Source organism: Perca fluviatilis, chromosome 9 (genome assembly GCF_010015445.1).
Source record: "Perca fluviatilis chromosome 9, GENO_Pfluv_1.0, whole genome shotgun sequence".
In the NCBI taxonomy this organism is placed as follows: domain Eukaryota; kingdom Metazoa; phylum Chordata; class Actinopteri; order Perciformes; family Percidae; genus Perca; species Perca fluviatilis.
The window spans coordinates 6,836,219-6,851,234 of record NC_053120.1 but is presented as its reverse complement, the minus strand read 5'-3'; the positions used below and the strand labels follow the sequence as shown (position 1 = coordinate 6,851,234).

Genomic DNA, 15,016 nt, shown 5'->3' with positions numbered 1-15,016 from the left:
GGGTTAGAGACCTACCTACAGGCCTTCCTTCGGCTTCAACGCTGACCTGCCCGCTCTTTTTCACCCGTCAGTTGATGCAGCGTCAAACAGCGTTGGCACTCAGTTGACAGTTCATTTGTTTGACATTCAAAATATCACAGACTCATGCCCCCCAGGCATTGATCCTGATAGCACTATACAAGTGGATGAATCTGAAAATGTTTTCTGCAGGATAACATGTAGTACTGGTATTATTCCAGTAACGTGTAGTACTAGTACTATTCCAGTAACATGTAGTACTAGTACTATTCCTATTATAATCAACAACAGACCACACAAAGTGGTGAATAGAGGGGCAATACTTAACAACCTAATTGGAATTAAAACTACCACTGCAATGATAAAAAAGGATAGGAAAATTAGATGTGGATTACTAAATATCAGATCTCTGTCTTCTAAAGCAGTACTAGTAAATGAATTGATATCTGATAATCAAATTGATCTATTCTGTCTTACTGAAACGTGGCTGGGCCATGAAGAATATGTTAGTCTAAATGAAGCGACTCCTCCCAGTCATATTAATACTCAAATTCCTAGAGGCTCCGGCCGAGGAGGGGGAGTTGCAGCCATATTTGATTCAAGCCTGTTAATTAACCCTAAACCCAAACTGAATTATAACTCTTTTGAAAGCCTTGTTCTTAATCTTCAACATCCAACACGGAAATCAGAACAGCCAATTATATTTGTTGTTGTCTACCGAGCTCCAGGTCCGTATTCTGAATTTTTATCTGAATTCTCAGAGTTTTTATCATGTGTAGTCCTTAAATCAGACAAAGTACTTATTGTAGGTGATTTTAATATCCATGTGGACGTTGACAGCAATAGCCTTACTACTGCTTTCAACACATTACTGGATTCAATCGGTTTCAGTCAGAGTGTGCACAAGGCGACGCACTGCTTTAACCACACCCTCGACCTTGTGCTGGCATATGGTATTGAAATTGAGGATTTAATAATATTTCCGCAGAATTTGGGATTATCAGATCATTTTTTAATTACTTTTGAATTCTTGCTACCTGACCATACTAAACTAGATAATAGCTTCTACACTAGATGCCTATCTGACAGTGCTATAGCGAAATTTAAGGAAGATATTACAACAGCATTTGACTCTATGTCATGCCTTAACATAACAGAGGACCTCTATGTTAACCTCAGTCCCTCTCAAATTGATACATTTGTAGACGGTGCTACGACTTGCCTACGGACGACCTTAGACTCTGTCGCTCCTCTCAAAAGAGACGATAAAGAGCAAAGGGAAAACAGCTCCTTGGTATAACTTTCAAACTCGCAAATTAAAACAAATCTCGCGAAACCTCGAAAGTAAGTGGCGCTCCACCAAAGTGGAAGAATCACGCTTGGATTGGCAAGAAAGTCTCAAAACCTATAGGAAGGCCCTAAGAAAGGCCAGATCAGACTATTACTCATCACTAATAGAAGAAAATAAGAACAACCCAAGGTTTCTTTTCAGCACTGTAGCCAGGCTGACAGACAGTCACAGCTCTACTGAGCCATCTATTCCTCTAGCTCTGAGTAGTGATGACTTCATGAGCTTCTTTAATGATAAAATTATAACAATTAGAGACAAAATTAATCACCTTTTGCCCTTAACTTCTAACAGTTCATCTTTAAATACAGGACCGCTAGAACAAATGACTAGTCCCGACATATACTTAGACTGCTTTTATCCTATAGACCTTCAACAATTAATGTTAAAGATATCCTCAGCTAAGCCATCTACCTGTCTCTTGGACCCCATCCCAACGAGGCTAATCAAAGAAGCGTTACCCATGGTAAACACTTCACTACTAAATATGATCAATATGTCCTTATTAACAGGTTATGTACCGCAGTCATTTAAAATAGCTGTGATAAAACCTCTTCTGAAAAAACCGACCCTGGATCCTGAGGTCTTAGCAAACTATAGACCTATATCTAACCTTCCTTTTCTATCCAAGATCCTTGAGAAGGTGGTTGCTAATCAGTTATGTGATTTTCTACATAGCAACAGTTTATTTGATGATTTTCAATCAGGATTTAGAAAGAATCATAGCACAGAGACGGCACTGGTGAAAATTACTAACGACCTTCTAACTGCTGCAGACAAAGGACTTGTCTCCATACTTGTTTTATTAGATCTTAGTGCTGCATTTGACACTATTGACCATACAATCCTGTTACACAGATTAGAACACTTAGTCGGAATTAAAGGAATTGCACTTAGCTGGTTTAAGTCTTATTTCTCTGAGCGATCCCAATTTGTTAACATTAACGATAAACCCTCCAAGCACGCCAAAGTTAGCCATGGCGTTCCTCAAGGCTCAGTGCTTGGACCAATTCTATTTTCCTTATATATGCTTCCTCTAGGCCATATTATTAGGAAACACTCAATTAACTATCACTGTTACGCAGACGATACCCAATTATATCTGTCAATTAAGCCAGATGAAAGTGGTCAGTTTGCAAGACTTCAAACGTGTATTGAGGATATAAAATGCTGGATGACCCACAACTTCCTGATGTTAAACTCAGACAAAACGGAAGTTATTGTGATAGGACCAACGCACCGCCGAACTTCGTTTTCGAAAGATATAGCTACTCTGGATGGTATCGCCCTGGCCTCCAGCACTGCTGTCAGAAATTTGGGAGTTATTTTTGATCAGGATTTATCCTTCAACGCCCACTTAAAACAAACCTCAAGAATAGCCTTTTTCCATCTTCGTAACATTGCCAAAATTAGGAATATCCTGTCTCAAAACGATGCTGAAAAACTAGTCCATGCATTCGTTACTTCTAGACTAGATTACTGCAATTCCTTATTATCAGGTTGCCCAAATAAGTCCCTTAAGACGCTCCAGCTGATCCAGAATGCTGCAGCACGTGTTCTGACGAGAACTAAGAGAAGAGATCATATTTCTCCTGTATTAGCTTCTCTGCATTGGCTTCCTGTGAAATCTAGGATCGAATTTAAAATCCTCCTCCTGACTTACAAAGCTCTAAATGGTCAAGCACCTTCATACCTAGAAGAGCTCTTAGTACCTTATTGTCCCACTAGGGCACTGCGCTCCCGGAATGCAGAGCTACTTGTGGTTCCTAGAGTCTCTGGAAGTAGACTGGGGGCCAGGGCCTTCAGCTATCAGGCTCCGCTTCTGTGGAACCAGCTTCCAGTCTGGGTTCGAGGGGCAGACACCGTCGCCTCATTTAAGAGTAAACTGAAAACCCTCCTCTTTGACAAAGCTTATAGTTAGGGAGTGAGGAGTCGCAGCGTCCACCTAACCCGGCCAATCTGCTTCTCCTCGTAGTCAACAGTTTTATATACTGTATAATTAATAATATAGCAAGAGTAGAGGGAGGCAAGCCAGTACAGCCCGATCCGGTTGGGGAGAGTTCTAGCCCGACCAGGCACCTCTCTTTAACCTGCCTCTCTTAGTTATGCTATTACAATTCTAGACTGCAGGGGAGGCTGTTTTCTTCCTATGACACACTGAGCTGCTCTCTCATCTCTACTTGTTACTTTTGTATGCATCCTGTCCCAGAATTGCTTGTTACTAATCTAGCTCTGGGGAGTTTACCCAAATAGCACAGGGACAAATACTTCCATCTCATGAGATATTCACGTATTCCACATGGGTAGAAACCCCCTGCCCATTGTCACACCAAATGTGGGATCAACCAGACCTTGCATTATGAAATGACATGAGTTCAGGTGTATCATCTCCCATTCGGCCTGAATTTATTTAGCACTTGCACTATGGGGTGTGTCACAATTTTTTTTTTTACAAGCTTCCTCGAGTAGTTGTAGGCTAAGCCAAGACTTTGGGTGCCTTCCCTGCATTCCCCTAACAGGCTTCAACATTGAGCCGTTTTTAAGGTCTCCGAGTTGTTGAGCTTCTCAGTGAGACAGAGATGAGTTCCTTGCAGGAGGTTAACCCCTCAGTGCGGGGGATCAGAGCCCAAACAGGCCTGCAGAGTTTGGCTGCACGCATCACAGAGGAGATCACACAGGTAAGTCATAGGACAAGTGTGATACACCTGAACTAATCTAAGCAACATTTGCTATTTTAGTCTGCTCCTGTAAGAAGGAGAATAGCGAACAATCTGACTGCCGATTCAAATAGAAAATTATATAATCGAAAGAAATAACATATGATCTTTCAGGACAAAGGTTCTCCAAGCTGTGTGTCATAACTGTTTAAACAATATGAGGGGATTACCAGCAGTGGTGGGAGAAGAATTTAGATCCTTTAAAGTAACAATTCTAAAATTTAAAAACACATTTCAAGTAGGCTTAGCTACATTTTCAACAATTTAACCAGTCAGTGTTAGCTATATTATTATTGGACTGTTGTTATACTGATGCATATTAACACCTCTGCAGCGCTGGTGGTTGAGTTACTTTTTAACTACATTTTGTTTGGCAGTTTAATCTGTAACAGTGCATCAACTGATCGCATGTTTTTTATAAAAAGTAACTTGTAAATCTTGCTATTGAGTAAATGTAATGAAATAAAAAAAAAAAAAATACACTACTCCGAACTGTAGTGAAGTAGAATATAAGTAGCAGAAAATGGAAATACTCAGGTAGTGACTGTAGCTTACTGGGAAAGTTTTTGTGAATAAAGTCTCAAACAAGAGAGTGTCTTTGAAGTTTTATTGTCACACTTGCAAGCAGTCAACCTTCTATCAGGTTCGCAAAGGACGTTTTATACAAGCAGATTATATTCAGGGACAGAATGGAGGACTGTACCTTATTGTTCCTTAATCAGACAACCTGCAGCTACTATAATTGATATGATGATAACATTGAATACACATGCTCCGCCCTTGGAGATAACTGTTGCCAACAACAAAACACAAAGTTCATAGAAGGATAGTTATATATTCCATTACAGACATTATCTGTAATGTCTGTAAGGGACTGTTGGTTATTTATTTAAGGGGCCACCAGAGGAGTTTGGGACCTTTAGCCAAAATAGACCATGACCCTCCCCTCGCCAGTAGAAAAATTTCTATGACCCTCCAACACAATAAAAAAAAAAAGGAATGACCCTCCCCCAACAGTTTAGCAATACCTTTTTGCTGTTTCTATGAATACAAAAGTTGGGTGACCCCCCCCCCCCCTCTGGACTGAAAAATGTTGGATGACCCTCCCCTCAACAAAGAATAAAAAGACATGACCCTCCCCTAATTTCCTCCGGTGGTCCATTCCATAAATACCGAATGGTCCCTAATTATCTGTAATTATCTGCTCCATATTCATGCGCCGTTTTGAAATAAGTTAGCTGGTAAGGGACATACAGGACATACTGCCCCGCCTTTCGCGTTTTCGCTGTCACATGATAAACTCACAGGTGCTGCTAATGCTGCTAATGGGTATCGCTGCTTCCCGGCCCCGGCAAGTTTTAAGAAGGAAACATGGAGGACCACACGTATTCAAAATCCAGATTTCAGGAACTGGAGTGTTCTTCTTCTTCGCCCAGAAAAAGAAAAAGGATATTGAAAAGAGCAAGAGACTGGCTTTTTGAAGCGTGAAGGCTACTGTAGCTGTACTACGTACTTTGAACTGCATGGTGCGAGAAAGTTGATTGCGATATATGCTCTCAATGCTAGATGGGTGAAATTCCCACACATTGGACCTTTAAACCAATCACAATCATCTCGGGCGGTGCAAAGCATCGGCCCAATGATGGTGCCTCTGCAAAATAGCCTCTGGAAGGAACTTGTTTTGGTGGAACATGTGTACGTTCAAAAGTAGTTTTAGTCATGCGAGAGAAAACTCAGATTGGACAGATAGTCTAGCTAGCTGTCTGGATTTACCCTACAGAGATCTGAGGAGGAGTTAACCATAGCCCTCAGAAATCCACCAGAGTTTAGAATGCCAACACAAAGAAAGGGGAACATCTGGCGGAATATCTGGCGGCACCTGAACATGAAACGCCAAAAAAAATCAATGTGCCTTTGTTAGATGTGACCACATTTAAAAGGGAATCGATGAATAAACATTGTTTTTTTCCCAATGCATTCATTTGTGTTGGATTAAAATTTGTCATTACGTGCTGGCTGCTTTACTGTCCACTGAAAATACGTGGCCCCAGCAATTTGCTTGGTTTTAAAATCCAATTGAAAGCCCAATTGTAATTGAATAGATAGATAGATAGATAGATAGATATACTTTATTTATCCCGAAGGAAATTAAGGTGTCCAATAGCTTATACACATCTTTTACACATCATACATACAGTGACTTTGTAATTGTCTTAATGTGGCTGTTGAAATTTAGGTCTGAGTCCATGACTACAGCAAGATTTCTGGCTTCATCCGTTGTTTTTAATGTTGTCGATTGAAGCTAAGCGCTCACTTTTAATCGTTCCTTTAGTCGTTTGCCTCTCACATCCGGTCGTTAATTTATTCAATGCACTTACTCAGTTTTTTTATTGGACTATAGTCCCCTGGCGATAAGGTTATGTAAATTTGTGTGTCGTCCGCATAACTATGGTAATTAATTTTGTTGTTTTCCATAATCTCAGCCAGTAGAAGCATGTAGATGTTAAAATGGAAGAGGCCCCAAAATGGACCCTTGGGGAACTCTGCACGTCATATTTGTCCGCTCAGATGTGTAATTACCTATAGACACAAAGTAGTCCCTATTCTTTAAGTAGGATTCAAACTAGTTTAGTACTGTGCCAGAAAAAGAGGACTCTCATTCCTTAGTATGTCATTAAACGCGTCTTAGATATCTTAGATATTTATATGTCTCGCTTTCACTGTAGAAATAATGTCAACAAATGTTTCTTGTCATGTTTTTTTTTTGGAGGAAATTTACACTGATGATACAGAATGTAAGTTGATTTTACATAACAACCTCAATGCTACTTAAGGTGACACAGAAGAGAGAAGTTGGATGTCAGGGTTGAAAAATACCACCCAGCTGAGCTTGTATCTAACCCAAAATGTTCTTTTCCCAGGGAGTAACAAAACCCTTTCAGCAGGTGACTGATGTCAGTTCAGGGGATCCCCACAGGGCAGGGATGGCACCCATGTCATTTGTTCGCCAGGTTGGTGGTTTATATTTTATCAGTTTGACAGCTACAAATGGAGCCTGTCTGTTTGTGTCATTCCCTGTTTGTCTTCTCAGGTCTTGGCAGTGTGTCTTTACCCTGAGCTCATTACAGAAAAATGCCTCCCTCTGGATGCCAGGCAGAGGGCACAGAAGCTTCTGGGGGCCTGCAGTGGAGGGAGCGTGGGTGAGAATGAATAATATTCATTCATTTGTACAGATTTGAAAACATTTGGCCCAAAATATATCCACCAGCATATATTTCCTTTCACTGGCACCTCTGCTCCAATGGCTGATCTCTCCACTTTGTCGATGACAGGCTCATACTCTTTAACCTCCTGCGGTATACCATGCATCAAGAAAAGTGTTGCTGAGTTCATTATGAGGAGAGATGGTGGAGTGAGTTCGAACCCAGAAGATATCATCTTCTCCAGTGGTTCTCAGAAGACTGTAATGGTACGATGAAAAATATAATATATAATATCATATTTTTTGGAGCATGAAGATTTATAGATGTAGGAATCGGAATCATAAATAGATTTATTGCCAGGAAGGAAGCATTTACTAGGAATTTGCTTTGGTTGATGGTGCATACATAAAAACAATAATATAAAATAAACAAACATTCTCCATTATTATTAAGGACTAAACACACATCTGTATCGTCCATTACGAACAAATATCCATTAATCAGCGGCTGTGGCTCAGGAGGTGGAGCGGTCGTCTACCAATCGAAGGCCGGTGGTATCAAGGACCCTTGGGCAAGATACTAAACCCCAAATTGCTCCCACTGCTGCGCCATCGGTCTGTGAATGGCTCTTTATCTGATGAGCAGGTGGCACCACCTTGGCTACCAGTATATGAATGTTTGTGTGAATGGTGTTAATGGTGCCTGTTGTAGATAAAGCGCTTTGAGTGGTCGTTCAGGGAAAGAAAAGCGCTACATAAATGCAGTTCATTTACCATTAGTCATGTTAGGCCCCTCCACACATAAACAAAAAAAAAAACGTCTTTCTTTAAAACCAATCACAATCGACTTGGGTGGCACTAAACTCCGGTCGCAAAGACGGTGGATCTGCAAAATGGACTCAAGAAGGAACTTGTTTTGGTGAAACATTTGCACCCCGCAAAAGAAAAAAACGGCACACACAATATTAAATGAAGCTAACTGTTCACACAATACTATTAATAATAATGTAATTTAGCTGGATTCATGGTTAAACGTTGTTTGCTCTTACCAGTGTATCACCGTGTGTACTTCGTCCACACCAAAATGTCCCAAAATGTCCCACTTAGAGAGTAAATGCCGTAACCATATTCTTTGTACAGTTTTACAATCATTCCCCGGATGAACGAAGCAGGCCTGCCTTGTTGCACAATCCAAATGTTCTTCAAAACATGCCTTTTTTTAGCGAATAACGATCAGTCTGTTATCGATCCAGACCAGTTCATAAGTGGTTAACATATCTGCCTTCACACTCAGCTATTTAAAAATCGTTATGGTATTGTAGTGGCTTGACAGTGCCAAGTCCGTTCAAACAGGAACTGATACAGTAAGGATAAACTTAAGGAGTCACCTTTATCCTCCATGTTAAAAGTACTTGAATGTGAAATAGAAGAAAAATATGTTTTTGCATATTGTTAACTGCATTGCTATTTATTGTGTTCAGATGGTTTTGCACCTGCTGGCCAGTGGGGACGGGAAGACTCAGACAGGCGTGTTGACCCTGAGGCCCTGTCCACACACCCTGCCCCCGCTGCTGGATGAGGCCGGGGTGACTCCAGTGGCGAAGTGAGAGTGCACCATGACCAAGGTGAATGGGACTTTGGGACTATTTATGTGGACGTTTCTGTCCTCATTCATCTCGTTTCCTTCTTGCACAGCCGCTGCAGTTGACACACCTGTAAACACAATGTTATATAAAATAAACAATAAATACAGAAGCGTCCACATAAATAGTTCCAAAGAAGTCCCATTCACCTTGTCTCACTTCACCATCAACGGAAATGTTCAGTTTAATGTGAATTAGAGCAGTTGTTTGCCCGCTAGCTCGCTTAACAACGCCTCAGCTAATGTTGTGTCAACCCGCAGTGGGTACAGAGCCCTGCGAGCTGCCGGTCGTGGTGCTCTGTCAGGTCAGCGGTAGTTGGTGGTCTAGTTACCCCAGAATAGGTGACTGTGGGCTGGGTACAGAGCACCGCGAGCTGGTCTAGTTACCCCAGAATAGGTGACTGTGGGCTGGGTACAGAGCACCGCGAATTGCTGGTTGTGTTGCTCCGTCAGGTCAGCGGTAGTTGGTGGTTCAGTTACCCAAGAACAGGTGACTGCGGGCTGGGTACAGACAACCCGTTCTCATTCTGAACTCGTAAAATAAGGACGTTTGGACAGTGGCTGTCAGCGTCTGATGCGACGAAAAAGGCGCCCTTCAGCGTGTTTGTGTAACGCACCGGGGAGAACCGCAGTTAGATAGGATTTAGCGAGTAGTATGTAAGGGAGAATTACTGCGTAAGGAGGTTGGTTGGGGTGGTGGATGGGTCAAACACAGGACTTTAATCCAGGAGACCCGGGGTCGCGTCCCGCTTGTCACGCTTGCTAGAGTCGCTTTTTCAAGTCGCTTTTTTCTTTCCTCCCGCGTGTCACAGAACCGAACGCCCACCCATGACCCTTTCCTAAACCCAGCCGTCCCGTTCTTCCCGCGTGTCATGGAACCGGACAACCTTTTAATAGTCCTGACCAAGCACGTCAAAAGGGACAGCAATAGTGCAGACCAAGCAATAAGAATAATAATAAGACGTCAATAAGAACGAGAAAGGCTCCTGACCAAACGTCCTTATTTTACGAGTTTGGTGTGAGAATCTGTTGGTACAGAGCATCACGAGCTGCCGCTCGTTTTGCCCACAGCTTTGTTCTGAATGTGAGAGATAGCCACGCCCCCTGATTTGCATATAAGAACTGGAAATAAATAGAGAGGGAAATAAATAAATGTGGCATTAGGATATAAAAGTCCACGGAAATAAATAAATGTGGATTTATAAAATAAAAGTCTCTTGAAATAAATAAAGTAGACTTATGAAATAAAAGTACCATGAAATAATTAAAAGTAAAACCTTTTAATATTTTTATTGAACTAATTGATTCATGTTTATATGAATATTTACATTTAATTATTTATGTATTTATTGCCTCATTTATTTATTTCATGATGTATTTCAAAGGCATATTTATTTATTTATTCATGTATTTATGTATTTATTAATTAATTTATGTATTTATTAATTATTCTGCCTGTGGGAGAGAAAGCTCCATTTGGAGTGACATGTGTTTTTTTGTACTTTATACATCTATTACATACACACAAAACTATAGGGAAAATTAAAAAAAAGCATTAAGGTAAACATAGAGTTTACCTTTCAGAGGAGTTTTTTAAAGCTACAGTAGCTTTTGTGCTTTTTCAACCAGTGTTTGATTTTTTTTCTCATTCAAAGGAGATTCTTCACTCTCAGACAACTCTGTCCCAGAATGCTCAGCGTGCTTGTGAGTTCCTGAATGATTTACCAGGGGTGAACTGCCAACCAGGGATGGGGGGAGTCTTTCTTTATCCCTGTCTGCATTTACCACCTCAGATGATAGAGGAGGCCAAGGTGAGAAACCCTCTCCACTGGACCTTAAGTCCTCAGGTTTTACCACAGATTATGGCTGTAGTGCTTTTAACTTAAATTATTAATATTGAACTGATGCTGTATTGGATTTGTTTACATCCATGATGTTTGTAAACCAAACGTAAAAGGCAAATATGACCAGTACTTCCTCCTGGACCAGTTGAGAAACACGCAAAATGTGAATATATGCATCATTTATAAGGTCCACAACATAATGATTGCATCTTAAATGTTTTCTAATGTTACTAGAACAGAAGTCAAACAGGCAATGTAACGTTGTGCATAAAGTCTCATATTATGCATGACAAAGCTTTAATTTTAGTAGTGATTTGAACAGGGCACTTTTATCCATTCTAGATGTTAGGTGTGGAGGCAGATGTGCTTTATTGCCAGAGGTTACTGGAGGAGGAAGGTGTATGTTTGGGAGCTGGCTGTGAGAATGGACATGAAGATCCAAACTACCACATCAGGTAAGAAAAACAGCTGTGTGTGTGTCTGTGTGTGTGTCTGTGTGTGTGTGTGTGTTATTTGAGTTTTAGACCTTAAAGAGTGAGGACACTTTTGGTAATAGAACACATTTCTGGAAAGTGATAGCATTATTAAAACACGAAAGGTTTTTGGCAAAATCAGGATATTTTGGAACATGAGAACATTTTGGGAAAATCAGGATATTTTAGAGAGTGAGGGCATTTTTTGGTACGAGAGGACACTTCTGGGGTATGTCCCAGGTTCTTCAATTGCATCCACGTTTCCTCCACTTGCTTCCCTTTCTCGTGTCTTAATCCGATTCAAGAGCCTTTGGTGCATTTGATCCTTTTTTAAATCAAATTTGTCATCTATTTTATTTTTTATTTTCTTGTGAGGTGAATCAAGGTTACAGTCTGTATTCAGAGCTGCTGTTCAAGTAAAGGTCAAATCATGATAATTATCTAATTCAGCATTTTTGCCAACCAAACGTTTGGATAGCCAGTCTTGCATAAGGACTAGCTAAGTTGTGACACCTGTTGAACACTAGTTTAACTCATCACTCATAAGATCAGAGTTGTAATCATCAGGGCTGCGTCGTCTGTGTTAATGCTGTGTTTCGTGTGTCTCTTTTTTGTTTTGTGTGTGTTTTTGTCGCTTTCCAATTATTTTTTACTAGTACAGTGCCTGTTCAAAATGTGCCTGTTTGGAACGCGCTGATTGCTTGGCCTGTGGTATTGCTGGTTGAAGCTTTCTCCAAAACCAAATTGTACCCCAAAATTACTTACAGAAGGACCCCGAACCACCTAATATGCAACTCCACTGTATAGCCTACTACTGACTTACAGTGTAGGCTACATCTACATCAGAGGAAGACATTGTACCACCATCTTTACTTGACAGAGAACGTTGCAGATTCAGAATTTAATCACAAAATATCACAATGAAAATGTGGAGTACCTAATCTGACAGTAGCCTCATGGACTCATGGCGGTGTGCTACCTAACTTTATTTCAAAAAATAGTTTACAGATATTTAGTTATCGCAACACGTAAACAAATAAGATACAACAATATATACAAATAATATAATATGAAAGTAAAAGTAATAGTCTAAACAGAGGGAAATAAAAGATACAAAAGAGACAGATTCAAAAATCGTTAATAATATAGACAGCAGAAACAAACAAAGATCTGAGTAGACATCAGATATTAAGATAGCTTTCTTTTTGGATACCAACTTAAGAGACTCAAAGTACATGTCAAATTCAACCCCCAACACCCTGCTTTTCGATGATGTTCACGTTGCGTAATTACGTCACTTCATAACGTTCCCATGGCAACAGGGGAAAATGGCTGCTCTTGTGTGAAGTAAACGCAACATTTTTTCAACTTTCTGCTAAAATATATGTGACTTTTTTGCAACGAAAATGCGGGGATTATGAAATCATGCAAGCCCCGCATATTTTGCGCGGAAATCGGCAATTTATGCGGCGAAAGTGCGGCGTATTTGAAAAAATGCGGCCCCCGCATGAATATGCGGACTTTGGCGGATTATGCATTGAATTATGCGATCGCGTTTTTCTGGAGGGACTGGTAAGAAGATGAGTGTTGCTCTTGGATAAGACGAAATAACAGATTGAAGAGGAAACTTTAGTGACCAAAAGTAATCCAATCCCGTATCTATTTCTTACCGGTAGCTATCCCGCAAATTTATAAACAGTGTTTATATGAGGCAGAGTTCGGAGTCGGAAATACTGAATATTTTTCATCCACGACTGACCTGTTAATAAACCAGCAGAAACGGACTGTGTGTGTGCATGCAGCGAGAGAGAGAGAGAGAGAGAGAGAGAAAAAAAAAAAAAAAAAAAAAAAAAAAAAAACATTTTAGTGTTGTCTTTTTGTGTGCTGTGTGCTGCACCAGCAACTTATTGTTAGGACGTTTATTTTTATTTTTAATATCCAATATCCAATGCTGTCCAAATTGCTCCAAAATCCAAACCCCAAGTTCATGTTCATGAGATATTGCAAACGGACAGACTGACATACACACACACACACACACACACACACACACACACACACACACACACACACACACACACACACACACACACACACACACACACACAGAGGCGTCCCGCTTTATTAGATAGATTAGCTTATTAGTAAGTGGAGATTCTTCTCTGTGCAGACAAATGCAGATAACACAATAAACGTGACAAATGACAGCGTGTGTTTGTTTAAAGACACTTTAAGAAGACTTGATTCAAATGCAAAAGAAAAACAACCCGAAAATGAAGAAGACCTCACAGTTCTGAGCCTTTAAATGAAGTTTTTGTGGCTTAGTTAAGTTGTGACACCTGTTAAACACTAGTTAACTCATCACTAACAAGATCAGAGTTGTAGGCCTAATCGTCAGTGCGTTTCTGCTTTAAGCAAAACTGTGCCCATAATTACTTTAAATGTTAATGCTGTGTTTTGTGTGTCTCTTCCCCCTCGCAGGCTGTGTGTTTTGGCTCCTCCTGCCACCCTGGAGGAGATCTTGGCACGACTTTGCTCTTTCCACCTGCGCCTGCTGGACACATTTCCCTGACAGAAGTGTCAAGGACACCGACTTTGGAGAAAAACACCAAAGCATGTTTTACATGTTTTTCTCCCAAAAGGAATACTGTAAAATATAAATAAATAAAAAAGTTATTTCTTGATCCTGCAAAGACTAAAATATACTTCGATACTGTATAATAACTTGTGAAATACGAGGTTTAAGCCATCGAGTTACACTTTTGGTTTGCTCACCTAGGTAAATAACAAAGTAAAGGTCCAACACAAACAGTCAATAAAGGATCTTTGAATTATTAATGAGGATTGATTTGATTTCACTTTATTGGATACTTGAAAATAGACAGATACAGATAGCTGAAATGTGTCTTGTGTAAAAGTCCTGCATTTAAAACCTTACTTAAAGGGTAACTGCGTTTTTTTTTAACCTGGACCTACAACCCTATTTTCCTATCGCTGCAGTCAGCGATAGATCGCTGCAGTCAGCAGCGGCGAAACAAGCTACAATGTAAGTTAATGGGGCAATTATGCAGCCTGTATTTAAGTTCACAAAAGTGCTTGTTTTGCCACTGACAGGCTCAGATTAAGTGGTCTGACAACATTATAGAAAGAATTTCTGAGGAGGTCGACCATTCTACTTCGGTAAAGTTAGACAGAAATTGGCAGATTCGCAAGATTCGCGGGTTTGCGGTTCAATAAATCATAAGCGAAACGTGTTACTTACACAATAGGCAGCTCTATCTAACCGTAGGAAGGTAGACAACAAGCTACAACCCGGTTTTTATCCGAAAGTACCGTCTACATATGTGGATGAATGCAATGCATTCCTGTGAGCGTTCAGCTTTCATCCGAGCGTCTAGGGACCGTCTACAAAGTGCAAAACCGAAAGTGGATACAAAGATAAAAATTCAACCGCTTCACTGTTATTGAGCCTAGCTCTTCCAAAATCACTCTACACATCTAGGGCCTCCCTCTGAACATACTACACTGACTATTTTTTGGAAATATGGCTCAGCCTATTTTTAATGAATTTGTATTGGAAATAATTCAATACCGTCAATGCTATTGAGTCTAGATCTTCCAAAATCACTCCACACATCTATGACCTCCCTCTGAACATACTACACCAACTAAGTTTTGAAAATCTTACTCAGCCTATTTATAATGAATTTTTATTGTGAAATATGTCAATACCGTCAATGATATTGAGTCTAGCTCTTCCAGAACCACTCCA

The 15,016-nt window shown here is 40.3% G+C and overlaps 1 protein-coding gene across 1 annotated transcript; it reads left to right on the top strand.

Annotated features, from left to right (window-relative positions):
- The first annotated feature begins 7,043 nt into the window (after nt 1–7,043).
- On the top strand, nt 7,044–14,081 carry LOC120565056 (alanine aminotransferase 2-like). The gene is made up of 7 exons (XM_039810375.1): nt 7,044–7,094; nt 7,175–7,283; nt 7,416–7,552; nt 8,767–8,888; nt 10,583–10,738; nt 11,114–11,226; nt 13,726–14,081. The coding sequence occupies exons 1-5, from the start codon at nt 7,068–7,070 to the stop codon at nt 10,641–10,643; spliced, it is 456 nt and encodes a 151-aa protein (XP_039666309.1). The 5' UTR covers nt 7,044–7,067; the 3' UTR covers nt 10,644–10,738; nt 11,114–11,226; nt 13,726–14,081.
- The last annotated feature ends 935 nt before the right edge of the window (nt 14,082–15,016 follow it).

Coding starts and splice junctions, on each gene's coding strand:
- LOC120565056 (XM_039810375.1), top strand. CDS start 7,068: ATGGCACCCATGTCATTTGTTCGCCAG. Junction 7,095..7,174: donor CCATGTCATTTGTTCGCCAG/GTTGGTGGTTTA, acceptor TTGTCTTCTCAG/GTCTTGGCAGTGTGTCTTTA. Junction 8,889..10,582: donor GGGGTGACTCCAGTGGCGAA/GTGAGAGTGCAC, acceptor TCTCATTCAAAG/GAGATTCTTCACTCTCAGAC.